A 14,994-nucleotide genomic window follows, 5' to 3' on the forward strand; every position below is an offset into this window, starting at 1 on the left:
ATTGCTGTTTTACATACAACTTAACATTAAAAATATATTCAGTATGTGTGTGGGTTTGTATGGTGTGTGTGTGGATGTGTGTGTGTGTAGTTGTGTGTGCATGTGGCATATGACTACAATTTCTTGACAAATAAATTCCAACATAATTCATTTTCAATTTATATATATATATATATATCATTAGACTAAAAAAGAAGATTCTGACCACTTTACATATTTCTATATATCATATATTATTATATAAGGTGCAACACATACAAGGCAGATATACACAAACATTATGTATTATGATTAAAACCCCATGCATTTAATAAAAAAAACAAAAGATTCTTCTTGAAACTAATTTCGAGTTATTGTTGGTAATCTTTTTTGTTTTTACTTTTTTTGGGGTTAATCAATGAATTTATCTATCTGTTATATTAGTTATCAAATTGTTGCATTGTGTTTTGTTTTGTTTCTTTTCTTTTTTTCTTTTGTTGTTTTGCCATCATTCACATTAATGTATTGTTTGTGTCTGTGTGTGAGTATGAGTGTGTCTATTGGGGTTTAAGTTATTAAAATCTTCCTTCCTGTGTGTGGGGGGCTTTGTCAAGTTTTAGCCGTGACTATATTCTTTCTGATTTCTTTATATGCAAAAATTGAGAAGGCTTATAAAACTAGGAGACATGTGTGAAAATGGCGTGAAATTTGATTTCCGCTTTTTATACACATACATAATTTAAATGGTAATTGTTGTTAATTTTTATCTTTTCTTTTTGTTGTTAGATTTTGTAATTTTATAAGTAGATAAGGATTATGCATAATTATTTTCACATTCATATATATATATAAATATATATAACTTATGATCCACCCACGGTAGGTATATACCATCCATTCTTCTATTTACCACTTGTCACCGCTGTCGCTGTGCCTGTGGCTATTGCGGAAGCTGCTGTGGGTGTGATTACTGTAGAATTTGACATGTCAGCTTGTTGCTGCTGCTGCTGTTTGTCACTTAGATTTGTATTCACTTCACTTGTCGTCGAAGAGGCCTCGGAATAGTCCAATTTGTAGCTGGCACTACGAGTCACATCCTCCATTGAGGCCTCTTGGCAGTCTCGTCCGCTATGCGTCTGGGAGCCGCAATTGTAGCAGGAAATAATCTTTTGTGTAGCTGCTCCAGCCCCCGCACCTGTGATGGGACAAACACTTAATGCACTATAGGACTGCTGACTGACCACCGCCGTTGGTGGCGGCGGTTGGGGGGCGGGCTGATGTGTTGCCGGCACTGTGACAACGGCATTCGTACTCAACGTGACGGCCGCTGTATTTCGTAGCTGTGACGCTGTTACCGGCGCTCCGGTTGGTGTACCCGCCGGTGCTGGGGCCAAGAAGGTCAGTCCCGGGAAAGCTGAATAGAGGAGTTGTTGTTCACCATTGTGTGGTGGCGGTTGCATCGGATAACGAAAACCGCCATGCGGAGGTGGTGCCGTATGGGCTTGTATCAATGCCTGCGGTGGCTGTGGTGGCGGATGTCCTCGTGGAGTGCTTCCCGTGTGATATGGATAGGTGCCCGCTGCGGCATTATAGGCCGCAGAAGGCAGGGGCAATACAGTCGATGTCGGCGTATTCACTGGCGAGGGGCTAATGAGCAGAGCCTGCCCACTGCCCGCATCACTTGAAACGGGCGTACCAGTCGCTGGGTAAATCTGTTGATAACTCTTCTCCACACCATTGCGCCCATTTAGCCGCTGCTGCAGATTCAGTTGCTGTTGTTGTTTATAACTAAGATGATGCGGCTTCTGTTGATAGCCACCCATAACAGTGCCACCGGGTAGCACAGTCGTTACCATGGCGCCAACTTGTCCATGCATCTGGGCTAAGGGCAACGGCGTTGGCGTTTCCGGTGGCGATATTTCACCGCATGACCCATTCGAGCTGCCCGTTTCGCTGCCAGTTGTTGCTGTACTTTTGTTGGAATGGATGCTCATCATAGATGTAGATCCGCCACTGCCATCGTCATTCAAATTCATATTCTGCATGGCATTCATATAATTGCTATTGGGCTGAAAGTGTGGTTGTTGCTGCTGTTGCTGCTGCTGCTGTTGATGAGGCGGTATGTATGTGTTTGCCTTGATGCGATGATGATGACCTGCTCCCGGACGCTGGAAACCGTTTCGTATTAAATTGGGTAAACTTGTGGTTAAGCCATCATTTATATTCTGTGGAATACAATAGAGTTAGGTATGAAAATCCATCAAAAAATATTTATAAATATTTTCGTTCATTTATAAAAGTTTAATAATAACTAAACTAAATAAACGGACTTATTGCATTGGCGGAATTAGAAGGTAGATAACGAATTAAACTTCATCCCCTAAGAGCAATATTTTTTCCCTGAGATAAAACTTTCCATATCCATAAACAATGTAAACGGGTTGTAAACTTATATTCTAATTATTTCATTTTTGTCGGAATCGGTATTGAGACATCTTTTAGCTTAGGATTTCAAATGTTTTTAATCGAAAGGTTGACAATAAATGACAAATAAATTAAATTTAAAAAAAGTATGTTCAAAATTGTGTAAAAATTATATTCATTTGCCGGAACTAGAATCAAATTAGTTTAATGAAACTTGATTATATTTGTCGAAATCTGTACTCAAAGCCGAATTTCTTCCTAAAAAATTACAAGAATCGAGAACCTTGGAAGCTGATTTAGCGAATTAAAAGTTTTTCGAACTTGGCTTCGAAAACGAAAACGATTTCATTCGAAACTAAGAGCAGCAAGTACAAAAACAATATGAAATTGCTCTTGATTTAAGTTTAAAATCGACTTGGAAACTAGAACAAGTCTTTATGAAACGCAAACGATTTGAAACGAACTACATAATTTGACTCGGCATCGAAAGCTACAGAACGCGCACAGAATCAGAATTACAGTGAGTTTAATTAAAGAAATTCCAAATTTTAATTTTTTAAGAAAACAAAATTGAAGTCTCGGCACACGACAACAATATGAAATGTTTGTCGGCTACAATTCAACGTTGCCACTTCAGGGAAATGGTTTCTTTTTTTTTTTTTGCAAAATAAAGTGTAAAATCAGTAATGTTTTAACACATAATTTGGTACTATAACGTCATACATTTTAATTTCGTTTTTCGAACTGGATAATGTGACAACCATGTTTCTTGCCATCGGATAAAAATTTCTAGTGATGTGCTAAAACTCAAAATTAAACAAATAATTGCATCAAACCTTTTATTATTTCAATGCAGAATTATCAGTAGCTAAACAACTTGTCTTACATTAATCTACATCCACATACTAACCCGGATCTTTGTTTGTTCAGTGACCATTGGTCCACTTATCAACTCATAAAATGTGACATACGGTTACAAAGCCGATTTCTTCTAAATAGAATTAAAGCCTACCTCGTTTTTAACCGATTTAAGTTTATAATTCTCACCTCATCCATATGTTTAGCATGCTGTTGATCACCACCAATAGATGAAGTTGGAGGCGGCGTGGTCTCTGCCGATGGTCGTCGTGTGTTTTTCATGCCTCCACCAGTCATACGTTGCGACATGTTGCGCATTTGTTGTGGTTGCTGCTGCTGCTGTTGCGTTAGACTCCGTTGAGGACTTGTGGTGCGACTACTTGATGGCGAGGATTGTTGACTTAACATTGGTGAAGTGGCTTGTGGTGGCATTTGTCCAGGATGCTCAATATTTTGCTGTTGCTGTTGAATTTGAACCTGTTGCTGTTGTTGTTGCTGCTGCTGTTGTGGTTGCTGTGGTGGCGGTGGATGAGCATAATGTCGTATGGGCCACATGGCACTTGCGTCCGTTGGAATGGTGATGTTGGATTGCATCATATGTGACATAGCCTCAATAGCGTTAATCTGATGCGTACCATCGGTGCTGGGCAGAAGCTAATAGAACAAGTAAAGGAAACATTATTATTAGTCTTAATAAGTGTGAAGATGGCGGTAGCGATCCTTACAAATCTAGATTGTGATGGGACAAAGTGAAGTACATTTTAGAATCTCTGACAATAAATTCTCTTTACATTTATTGATTTGTTTTATAGTCCTATTCTATTTGATATAGTCTGGTCTAGATAGAAATTGTGGAGAATTGTACTTGGACTATGATTTAAATTTCTGAATTGGTGATCATAATTTCTTCCATTCATATTTTTTTTCTTGATTCAGTATTAAATCTTTTTCCGCTTTCAAAGCGACTTGAAGTTTAATCCGAATGCGGATGGAACAAGAACATGACTGATTATTCCTGATCACATAGTTCATCAAACTTTGTAAGAGTTTAATGTCAATTTCTTAAAGATAAACTAAGTTGTTAATCTTAAGCTCTAATCCCAATTTAAACTCCCAACCTTTGCAAAGGGATCTGGATAAACCTGAGGATAACAATACCTGGAGTTAAAGTTTAATCTCTTGGAGATCCTCGTGTTGAGCCAGACAGACAAATCAATAATAATAACTTTTAAGGTCCTATTGATCAAGGATAAATATATACAGTGAGACTAAGGGGGGAAATCGGTCATTCTATTGAGGGAAATCGATCTTGAAAATCGAAATTATGACAGTTTAAGAAGTAAGAAATTTGAGATTTTACCCCATTTTCTCCCCTTTGTAGAAAAGAAAATTCTTTATCCATCTGACTACAATTAACGACTGAGAAATGATAAAATTAAAAACTGAATGCGCTTTTATGATATAAAAGTACATACTTTAGGAAAATGTTGAGAAAATATCATAGGTATTGTGCCCTGCGGCGTCTGGACCATTTGCATGATCTGTGGATGTGGCGGCGGCGGTTGCGGCTGGGCCATTTGATGTAGCTGCAAATGCTGCTGATGCTGGGACGGCGGGTACATTGTTGGCTGTTGTTGCTGCTGCTGCTGCTGTTGTTGCTGTTGTTGTTGTTGTTGTTGCTGATGATGATGCTGCTGCTGCTGTTGCTGCTGATGTGTCTGTTGTGGCTGAGATGGTAACGATACCGCCTCCATTTGCGCTGTGGGCACACTATTTAACTTCTCTGCCATCAATTTATTTTCCTTGATTTTGGCCAATATCACATTGAGTTTTCTTTGCTCATCCAGCGAGAAGACCGGATGTATGGCAGCCATGGTATAGACCAGCAATAACTCCAACAAGGTATCCTGATCGTTAATGCAACTGAAATCCGATTCGCCCCAACATTCAAGAGTACGAAAGATTTCGGCCACACAGTTACGATTGCAGGCCCGTATCAATGCCAAATATAATGCCATTTTGCGGCGATGTTTTATATCTGTGGGATCACCCTTTTGGCAGGTTAACATATCCGCCGCCAATTCATGTGGATTGTTAGCCCTTAGCTCCATGCCCCGTAATTTTTCCGAATCGCAGCGGCCCTGCTCCTCGAGCAGCGTGCCGAGGAAACGCAATTCGAAGGGCAGACAGGCGGTTAGCAGGGAATACATGGTCTCAATACGTTTGTAGCTATCGAGTGTCTCAAACCACAGGAGGACGTCTTGTTTGCAAATCATTTCCAAAGATTCCGCTGCACTGCATCTACTATGTGGAGGATGGATTCGATGTGTATGTGTGGATTGCCTGAATGCGAATGTGAGTGAGTCTAGTCTCTCTGTATGTATGTATGTGTGTGTTTGTGTGTCTGTGCTCTAGTTACGTGTGGTTGTGGTGGGTGCAAAAAAAAAATTATTTAAAAAAAAAACCACAACAACAACAATAACCAGAATCTCGTGGTACAATGACGATTAGCAGCTGCTAATGCATTTGGTTTACTCGTTTCTCTCGATTCCAAGTGTCAATCCACTTTTCACTCCCACTGCTTGTCCTTTTTTTGTATTTTTGCTGCTTCTACGCTTACGTCTTTTGTTTTGATTTTGCACTAAAAAATTTTTTCACACACATACAACCGCTCACACACACATTTACACACAGCACAGACACTAATATGTTGTTGTTGTTGTTGGTGTTGGCGGGGAAACGGGGTATTGCTGCAGCACATTTGTCTCGCTAGTTGCCGTTTGTTGGCTAGTTTACTTCTTTCTTCCTCTTCCGCTCCTTCTCACCTACTCGTTACCGGACTCGCCGCTTGCTAATTCTTGCAAATAGTTTTTCTTTTTAACCTTCCAATGGTTCTATCTACTTCTTTCAAATCTTAGCTATCCGAATTACACATTGGTTTCATTTACGTTTTAACGCACTTTACATTTTATTTTTGTGTATATTGATCGCTTTGTTGTTGTTTGTGAAGGAAAATCAGTGTGTGTGTGTAAGTATTAAAATTCGCTCATTTTGTCTTAACATTTGTGAATTCGCCATTCTCTTAGCTTAAATTCGCTCCTTCTTTCTGATAGTCGCGATTCGCCGCGGTATTAGGCAAAAGAACCGGGAATGGGAAAAATACCAAAAAAAAAAGTGCTAAGGTCTGAGTAAAAAGTGCTAAGGTCTGAGTCGGAAGTGCGAAGGGCTGAGTCGAATTCCAATCAACGTCGAACCAAAGCGCACCAACATCGAACCGATAACCCGAACAATTCGCGGGGATGTTTGACTTTTTGAAGCATTTCAGCACTAGTTATTTATTTATATTATTATTATTATTATTTTCATTATACTTTAGAATATATTTTAAGAGCCAAAAATATACACGTTTTATCGAAATTAAGATGACTTATTTAATTGCTGATTACATGTTTGCGCAAAACAAAATGAATTATTATAATGAAATTAGAAACCATCTTCATCATCCTCCGCCATCTCTTTGGCCAATTCCAAATCCTGTTGCTCACGCTCGCGTCTTTCTTCGGCGCTTTCGAGGTCCTTACCATATGACTTCGGAGGATAACGCATGGCCTTGACACTCTGATTGTGCAGATTTAAGCAAAACGAGATGCGTTCGTGGAAAGCTAACTGCGGCTCGCGTGTGCTATAGATATCTGTGCTCTCCTTGCTACGCATGTAGTTCTGGGCCGGATCAAGTGTGGCCTCAATGACGCCATCCCGAATAGCCTTCGAAACGATGAATTCGGCATCCTCGGCAGAGTCCAACACTAAACGCTTGGCAATGTCCTGTGGGGAAATTCGCGAGTATGACAATCCGATGGAGCGTATAGCCGTCTTGATGACATTGTGTCGCAGTCGGATGATCAAAGTAAAAGTGTGATCCAATTGAAATTTGGGTCCGAATTGAGAAACCACATCGCCGAAACGTTTTAGATTACCCATACGCACTGCCTGGGTAAGTTGGAAATATGGTGCGAGACTTTGGCGAAGACCCGCCTGCCGGAACACAACACGTTCGGGTATGTTGCCCAGCAACAATTCCACTACAATAATCAATTTCTGCACAGTCTGACGAAAACCAATGGCCGCATGCTGGGGGGATTTACGCAAAGCCTGAACCAAATGCTTATGAGCATCACTGTACTCCAACTTGGCTGCCTTAATCCTGCCCAGATAGTAAAGGAAACGAGCCCATTCGTTGTTGCTTGCCGATTCTGGATACACTGACTTCTTTACCAGCTTGTCAGCCTGATCGTACAAGGAATAGTGCAAATAATTACGAAGCAAACAATTTATGAGCACTGCTTGACCCTCGAAATCATTGCGTAAAGTGGCTGTCCTAAGCCGAGCATGCAAAAAGCCTCGAATCCCTTCCAGGCCATCGTTAAGCTCGGCCACACGGGAGAAATAGAAATATGATTTGGCGCCAATTAAATCCAATGTGCGACGATTCTGGATAGATATTTTCGACATCAAGGATTCAGCGCAAGTATGAGAGCGCTTTAAGTCATTCGCATCGATTAATTTAACCAATAGCAGCAAATAGAAATAAGCATCAACTTCAGGAATGGGCGACTTGGTGGCTACTAATTTTTTAGCCACATCGGGCAATTCGGTGGCATCCTTCTCCAAGGCTGGCGTCAAGGACAATGCCGTCTCACGATCCGCTCCATTTGGATAAATGCTTTGGACTAAATTACGGAAAACCACTCCATTTAGTTTACGCCTTGTGTTGGGCAAATTGCGTAGCACTCGCAAAATAAAACTGTGCCAAAGATTCCATCAGTATAGACAAAATTTATAGCTAAAAGGTTTTATAAACACCTACCGTGACTCCTTGGAAGCCACCGACTTCTCAATTTGACGTATTTGCTCGCGTATCTCTTGGACGGCGGCCACATCTTGATTTTTCTTTTCATCGGCAACTGTCGTTGTCGGCGAATCAGCTGTGGTGGCTACATCCACTTCCATTTCTACATCATGGGCACCAGTATCTGCGGTGTTGGACATATTGTCGTTCTTGTAATTTGAAAATTGCTTCACTAACTATAACTTTGATTGAAATAAAATTCGGAAATTATTAATATCAAAAATGCCTAGTAATGCAAGTACCAGTGTTGAAAATTACAGAACAAGCAATTCTTTGCCTTATTTTACAGATGTAAATAACTATCTACTAGTGCGGCTAGCATAGCTTTTTTTTTAACCAAATTTGCGTTTGTAGTTGGATTGAAGTTTGTATACTGCTATGTTAATTTGGAATTGTTGATTGTTGTTAATTTGGAAAATTGATATATTTTCTGTTGTACTTACATTTTCTGAAATGTCTTGAATTGTGAAGAAAATAATTTTTGGCGAATTTTTAACAATTTAGCCATTTTAACAGAATGCCGAATGCATCTATCAAATGTCGACATTTTTTTTGTTAACGATTGCGGTCACACTTGCGAAACTTCAAGAAAACATTGAAAATATTTCTTTCGAAAAATTAACCAATTTTATTCTATGAAAACATGAAGATAAAACTAGTTGATTCGGTTGTACGAAGCTTCAAGGTGGCAAAGATATTCCGAGAGAATACCGACAAAATCAATGCGATTGATTTTGCTCCAAATGGCGAGCATTTAATTTCATGCAGCGAGGACGATCAAATTGTGATCTACGATTGTGAAAAGGGGACGCAGTCACGGACGGTGAACTCAAAGAAGTATGGAGTGGATCTCATACATTTTACTCACGCCAATAACACGGCCATACACAGCTCGACAAAAGTGGATGATACCATACGATATCTAAGTTTACACGATAACAAATATTTGAGGTACTTTCCGGGCCATACCAAAAAGGTTATCTCGTTGTGTATCTCACCCGTAGAGGATACATTCCTTTCGGGATCATTGGACAAAACCCTACGTCTTTGGGACTTGAGATCTCCAAATTGCCAGGGTCTTATGCATTTGTCCGGACGACCAATTGCCGCATACGATCCGGAGGGCCTAATTTTTGCAGCCGGCGTCAATTCCGAGAGCATCAAGTTATACGATTTGCGTTCTTTTGACAAGGGTCCATTTGTGACGTTTAAACTAAACCAGGAAAAGGAATGCGATTGGACAGGACTGAAGTTCTCACGGGATGGAAAAACCATATTAATAAGCACTAATGGATCCGTTATACGTCTGGTAGATGCCTTCCATGGCACTCCGCTGCAAACATTCACCGGCTATCCAAATAACAAGGGAATCGCGATTGAGGCAAGTTTTAGTCCCGACTCACAATTTATCTTTTCGGGCAGCACGGATGGACGTGTTCATATCTGGAATGCGGATACCGGCAATAAGGTTTCCGTTCTGAATGGTGATCATCCTGGACCAGTTCAATGCGTACAATTCAACCCCAAGTACATGATGTTGGCCTCGGCGTGCACAAATATGGCTTTCTGGTTACCCACAACCGAAGAAGGCATATAAGAATGATTATATTAATTTTCGTGTGTCTAGTTTAAGTATAAAAGTAGGTGTATTTAAATCATAAATAATAATTGTACAAAAATATTGCAATCTAACTTTCCAAGGCGGTTTTATTTTTATGTAGATTATAACTTGATCTGATGGTTTGAAGAAGCTGTGCCAGATTGTGGCCCATTTTGGCGCTAATCCCGAGAATAGGCTGATTTAATCTTCGCTTCAGCTCTTCATAGTTAGTCTTGCTCTCGTCCATATCAATTTTATTGGCTACTATCAATTGCGGTCTCTGAGCTAAACATCCGCCGAATTGCTGAAGCTCATGCATGAGTTGTCCATAATGAAGCCAAGGATCCTGGGCACTGGCATCGAGAACGAAAAGAAGCAGAGTGCAGCGTTCAGCATGTTTAAGGAACTGTATGCCTAGTCCTTTGTTGCGATGTGCATCTGGCACAAGACCCGGGAGATCCGCAATGGTTAACTGGACGTGGTCATCGTATTGAACAGTGCCCAGGTGAGGACGCAGCGTGGTAAAAGCATATGGTGCAACTTTGGGCTTGGCACGGGTGAGAGCATTTAGCAGAGTACTCTTTCCGGCATTCGGATATCCAATCAGACCCACATCAGCCATACTACGCAGTTCCAGGGTATAGCCAACGTCTTCTCCAGATGGCCCATACTCACATACCCTTGGACTGGTCTCTCTGTCCGTCGTGAAGAACCGATTTCCCTTGCCACCGGCTCCACCGCGTGCGGCTACAAACATCAGATCAGCTTTACTAAGATCCCCGACAATAAGACCTTGGTTATTACGAATAACCGTTCCAATGGGCACTTTGATCACCATATGTTTGGCATTTTTTCCATGACAATCCTTTGCCATGCCAACTTCTCCTGGCTCTGCATGCAGCACGCTGTCTACATGGTTAAAGTTGCGCACATCGTTGGAGGCCTGAAATATCACATGGCCACCGTTGCCACCATCTCCGCCATCCGGACCGGCACGTTCGTTGCACCACAGCTGCAGAAAGGATACACATCCATCCCCGCCTTTGCCGCCTACAGTTCGCACTTTCTTGGCATCGGAAAAGTATTGTGCCTATTAAAATTGAGGTTTTCAAAGGGGACTTATATTACTTGGGTTATACAAATGGCTCACTTCTTTCCGTGTAGATTTTGCCTTCTTTGGTCGCAGAGCAGTTGGTACCTGACTGCACTTTAAACGAGTTTGGTTAACATTTTTGGAAATTGCGATTAGGCTTTGCCAAAAATTTAGTTTACCGGCTCCGTTAGCGAACATGTCCGTTATTTAATCAACAAAAACAAGTGCAGCTGACAATGATCAGCTGCTTATCGATATCATCCAAAGGCATCGATTGGACTCAAAATACATTTAAACGGCTAAGAATAATTTATTCTATGATAAGCATTATATAATAATTTCAATGGCAATTAAACCTGCAGAATAAAAACAAAAAAGATTTCCATCCAACGAAATAAGAAATTTTTGACACCCTGTTTATGTATATCGAACTAGTTCAGTTGTCGACCGGGCCATTTGGCCATATAACAATATACCAAAATTGTTGAAACCAAGAAATGTGAATAAAACCAAAGATGTTACGCTATAGACATGTGATCAACCTGCTGCAGCGTCGTCCCTACACTGCTGTACCTCCTCTACCACCCGGTAGCAGCAATGGCAATAACTCCTCCGATCCTGAAGATAATCATCCCATACGTCGAACACTTCGTATACTTGGAAATGATATGCGCAAGGTGAGAGACTTTTTTGTGCCCAAGGAACCGATACAAGAAGATGTCTCTGAGCGGATTGTAGTGAAAAGTAAATTTAAATTCGATGGTGACAAGTCGAAAGGTCGGGATCGCAAGGTGGATGACTTCCAGACGCATTGTGATGTTCTAGTTGTTGGAGGAGGAGGTGTAGGCAGTTCCATAGCCTATTGGCTAAAGGAAAAGGCTCGCGATGGTCTTAACGTAGTTGTGGTCGAGAAAGATGACACGGTAAGGAAACGTTTGATCTGTGAATTTCGATTTTAATAGTAATCAATAATTGCAGTACACTAAATCCTCAATCCCCGTCTCCATTGGCGGCATGTGTCAACAATTCTCGCTACCAGAAAATATACAAATGTCACTTTTTGCTGCCGATTTCATGCGTAACTCTCGTGAGCATTTTGGTACTGAAATTCCGCTAAACTATTCCCCTCATGGGCATTTGATTCTGGCTTCTACGGCAGAGGAAGCTGAAAGACTAAGACAAACATCGCAGATACAAAACGAATTTGGTGCGCGAAATGAATTATTAAGTCCCGAACGTCTCGCCATGCGATTCCCCTGGCTCAATACCCAGGGTATAACTTTAGCATCCCATGGACTCGAAAAGGAGGGATCGTTTGATTCGTGGTCTTTACTGGCCAACTTTAGACGTCAAGCTACTGGCCATGGTGCCCACTTTGTTCAGGGTGAGGTGGTGGATTTTCTTTTCAAGAAAGACTCTGACATAGTAGTTGTGGGCGATGAGAGCTCCAGCTATAATGGTCTCGATAAAGCTGTCATACAGATGGCTGATGGTTCACAAAGATCTGTTAAATTTGCTCTTTGTGTTATAGCAGCCGGGTCCAATTCTGGACAAGTGGCACGTCTGGCTAAGATTGGTGTAGGATCAGGCATGCTGAGAATCCCTCTACCAATTGAATCCCGCAAGCGTAACATGTTTATACTCAGCACACAGGAACAAAATGCTCCCGGCATGGCCATGCCCATGATAGTTGACTCCTCCGAAACATTCGTACGACGACATGGTTTGTGTGGCCACTACATTTGTGGTCACAATGGTGGACAATTGTCACAAGAACCAGTAGATCAACCATCCAATACAGAATATTTTGAGAAGCATGTAAAGCCAATTCTTAGCCAAAGAATTCCATCGCTCGATTCGGCTACAATTGAGAATAGTTGGTCGGGCTATTTTGATTACAATGTCTATGACGACAATGGCATCATTGGTCCACATCCATATTATAATAATTTATATGTAGCTGCAGGCTTCAGTGGTCATGGTATACAACAATCCTTGGCTGTGGGTCGTGCCATATCCGAACTAATCATGGATGGACAATATCGTACCATTGACTTGTCGCGCCTGAGCTTTGATCGTTTGATTGTAGATCAGCCCATATACGAGTTGAATAATGTTTTAAGTTAGTCCATAAGTGTTGATTGTATTTTATAAGGAAACAAACCTCCCAAGGAGGGCTACAAAATAAACACTTTAAAGTGCTTGTACAATTTGAAGAGAAAATTCTATATTTTCCTTATTTATTTTGGTATACAATTTATAGTACACTTCATTGCCAAATGCAATTTGAACAAACAAAAACACAAAACTGAATTTAGTTAATTTTTCTATTTAAATTGTCCTGGTGCTGGGCCAAAGAGACCAACACCTTGTTTGCTGGCAGCTCGCGATGGTGCGAAGCCCAAAAGTTTTTGTATATTCTGACGTATGGACATCGTGCAGAGAATATATAGAAAAATGAACGAACAATCCGTGTAATCATCACCTGTTAGATTACGATGACTTAATCCTTGAATCCAAGAGATAGGCGTAAATGGCAATTGTGCCACGACGCGTCCATCAAAGATGCTATTGAACATGCTGAGCAGTGCGGTAAATGCGAAACCCGTGGCAAACATTGACTTCATCTTGACCAATGACAAATCTCTATTGTTATTCTTAAGCTTTTCCTCATCACGTTCGATTTTCTTTTTGACCGACTTGTCCAAAGAGTCGCCATGAATCTCTTTTCGTCGTTCCACTATTATTATATAGGGGCAAGGGTGAAGTTAATCAGTGTAATGTTTGCTAAAGGATTTACTCACATTTCTTGCTCTGTTTTTCCACCTCGGTTTTTAATTTTTGATACTTCTCCGTGCGATATACCAGCACCCAAGTTAGGCCTTCGCCCAAAAATGCCGTGCATACGGATATAAAAACAATAAGAATTGTATCCGACCACATTTTTATTAGTTAATGTTAATTAAAAAAAAAAAGACTGTCACTGAAAGGCAGGAACTAGTTCAGTTTAGTTTACCTTTAATCGAACCGGCATGCTGGCTCCAAACCAACAATACAGTTACAAATTAAAAATTCTTGATAAAATAACAATGTTAACATAATTCAATGTCAAATTTATTTCAACTTTTTCGTTTACTTTGAGTTTTTCATTCAAAATTCATATTTGGAACTACTTAAAAAATTGAGAACCATAACACTATCATTTATCGATATCAAGTGATAAATTCTGATTATTTCTATTTATAATCGTTTTTGAACGATTTTGAACGTTTATTTTTATTAAAATTGTGATTTGGCTTAAAAAAAATTCAATTAGTTTATGCTCTTATCACCCGTTTTTATAAATAAATAAACACAATCAATATAGAATTTTGTTGGCATAGGCACAAGCTTGCCTTATAATTTTTTATTGTGTTTTACTTTTCCTTTTCTTTTGTTTAAAATTCTAAGTTTTTTTAAAATTTCAAATGGTATTGTTGATTTTACAATTTTTCAAAGAATTCGTTTGGTTGATTAAATATATATGTTAATATAGTTATATATATGCAAAAAATGTCTAGACTTGCGGCAAGAGCTTTTGTTCATTATATTTGACTCTGACTCCAAAGGAAATGGCCATGTTGTGGATGATGCTTGCTTGGCTGTTGGATATCGCCGCAATATTGACGATGTTTGTTGTTCTTGATTCATGATTCTTTATTGTTGTTGTTGACGACGGTGACGACGACGACGACGAGGACGACACTTAGGGTGACGTTAGAGGCGCGCTGTAAAAAGCTACATTTGAGGAAAGAAATCAAATCAGGTTATATATATATATATATATTGTTTGTTGGTATAGATAAACAAAAAAAAAAATTAAAGGGGCAGAAGAAAAATTTGTTTTTGGAAATCCTATCTGTCAGACGTTGCAAGTATATATTCAAATTGAAGTTAGTTTAACTTCAAATTGAATATGACAAACCGACGTCTTTGAATGATATTTTACGGAACGCAAAGCGATCGAAAACCAAAAAAAAGACCAAGAAAAAGATATAGAAATGAACTATTATTTTTTTCTTTTTTGCTTTTGAAGGATTGAGGCAGGGGAACGGGGTTAATTCTGTTGAGAAATAACCCATTATTTGATGA

The 14,994-nt window shown here is 39.9% G+C and overlaps 6 protein-coding genes across 6 annotated transcripts; 2 read left to right on the forward strand and 4 right to left on the reverse strand.

Moving 5' to 3' along the window:
* Nucleotides 1-87: 87 nt before the first annotated feature.
* Nucleotides 88-5,894, reverse strand: LOC26529156 (ataxin-2 homolog). The gene is made up of 4 exons (XM_015178073.3): nucleotides 5,031-5,894; nucleotides 4,737-4,919; nucleotides 3,451-3,915; nucleotides 88-2,204 (listed from the first exon to the last, which is right to left on the reverse strand). Exons 1-4 carry the CDS (start codon nucleotides 5,535-5,537, stop codon nucleotides 882-884), a joined length of 2,478 nt encoding a protein of 825 aa, XP_015033559.1. The 5' UTR covers nucleotides 5,538-5,894; the 3' UTR covers nucleotides 88-881.
* A 773-nt stretch (nucleotides 5,895-6,667) lies between these two features.
* LOC6643840 (probable 26S proteasome non-ATPase regulatory subunit 3) lies at nucleotides 6,668-8,424 on the reverse strand. Its single transcript, XM_002067115.3, has 2 exons — nucleotides 8,129-8,424; nucleotides 6,668-8,065 (listed from the first exon to the last, which is right to left on the reverse strand). Exons 1-2 carry the CDS (start codon nucleotides 8,308-8,310, stop codon nucleotides 6,745-6,747), a joined length of 1,503 nt encoding a protein of 500 aa, XP_002067151.1. The 5' UTR covers nucleotides 8,311-8,424; the 3' UTR covers nucleotides 6,668-6,744.
* Nucleotides 8,425-8,719: 295 nt separating this feature from the next.
* Nucleotides 8,720-9,862, forward strand: LOC6643841 (WD repeat-containing protein 82). Its single transcript, XM_002067116.3, has one exon. It carries the CDS (start codon nucleotides 8,814-8,816, stop codon nucleotides 9,765-9,767), a length of 954 nt encoding a protein of 317 aa, XP_002067152.1. The 5' UTR covers nucleotides 8,720-8,813; the 3' UTR covers nucleotides 9,768-9,862.
* LOC6643842 (mitochondrial ribosome-associated GTPase 2) lies at nucleotides 9,798-11,150 on the reverse strand. The gene is made up of 2 exons (XM_002067117.3): nucleotides 10,921-11,150; nucleotides 9,798-10,860 (listed from the first exon to the last, which is right to left on the reverse strand). The coding sequence occupies exons 1-2, from the start codon at nucleotides 11,059-11,061 to the stop codon at nucleotides 9,859-9,861; spliced, it is 1,143 nt and encodes a 380-aa protein (XP_002067153.1). The 5' UTR covers nucleotides 11,062-11,150; the 3' UTR covers nucleotides 9,798-9,858.
* A 144-nt stretch (nucleotides 11,151-11,294) lies between these two features.
* On the forward strand, nucleotides 11,295-13,086 carry LOC6643843 (FAD-dependent oxidoreductase domain-containing protein 1). Its single transcript, XM_002067118.4, has 2 exons — nucleotides 11,295-11,786; nucleotides 11,842-13,086. Exons 1-2 carry the CDS (start codon nucleotides 11,379-11,381, stop codon nucleotides 12,988-12,990), a joined length of 1,557 nt encoding a protein of 518 aa, XP_002067154.1. The 5' UTR covers nucleotides 11,295-11,378; the 3' UTR covers nucleotides 12,991-13,086.
* Nucleotides 13,063-13,851, reverse strand: LOC6643844 (calcium load-activated calcium channel). Its single transcript, XM_002067119.3, has 2 exons — nucleotides 13,668-13,851; nucleotides 13,063-13,603 (listed from the first exon to the last, which is right to left on the reverse strand). Exons 1-2 carry the CDS (start codon nucleotides 13,804-13,806, stop codon nucleotides 13,191-13,193), a joined length of 552 nt encoding a protein of 183 aa, XP_002067155.1. The 5' UTR covers nucleotides 13,807-13,851; the 3' UTR covers nucleotides 13,063-13,190.
* Nucleotides 13,852-14,994: the final 1,143 nt, after the last annotated feature.

Source organism: Drosophila willistoni (genome assembly GCF_018902025.1).
Source record: "Drosophila willistoni isolate 14030-0811.24 chromosome 2R unlocalized genomic scaffold, UCI_dwil_1.1 Seg167, whole genome shotgun sequence".
Classification (NCBI taxonomy): Eukaryota; Metazoa; Arthropoda; class Insecta; order Diptera; family Drosophilidae; genus Drosophila; species Drosophila willistoni.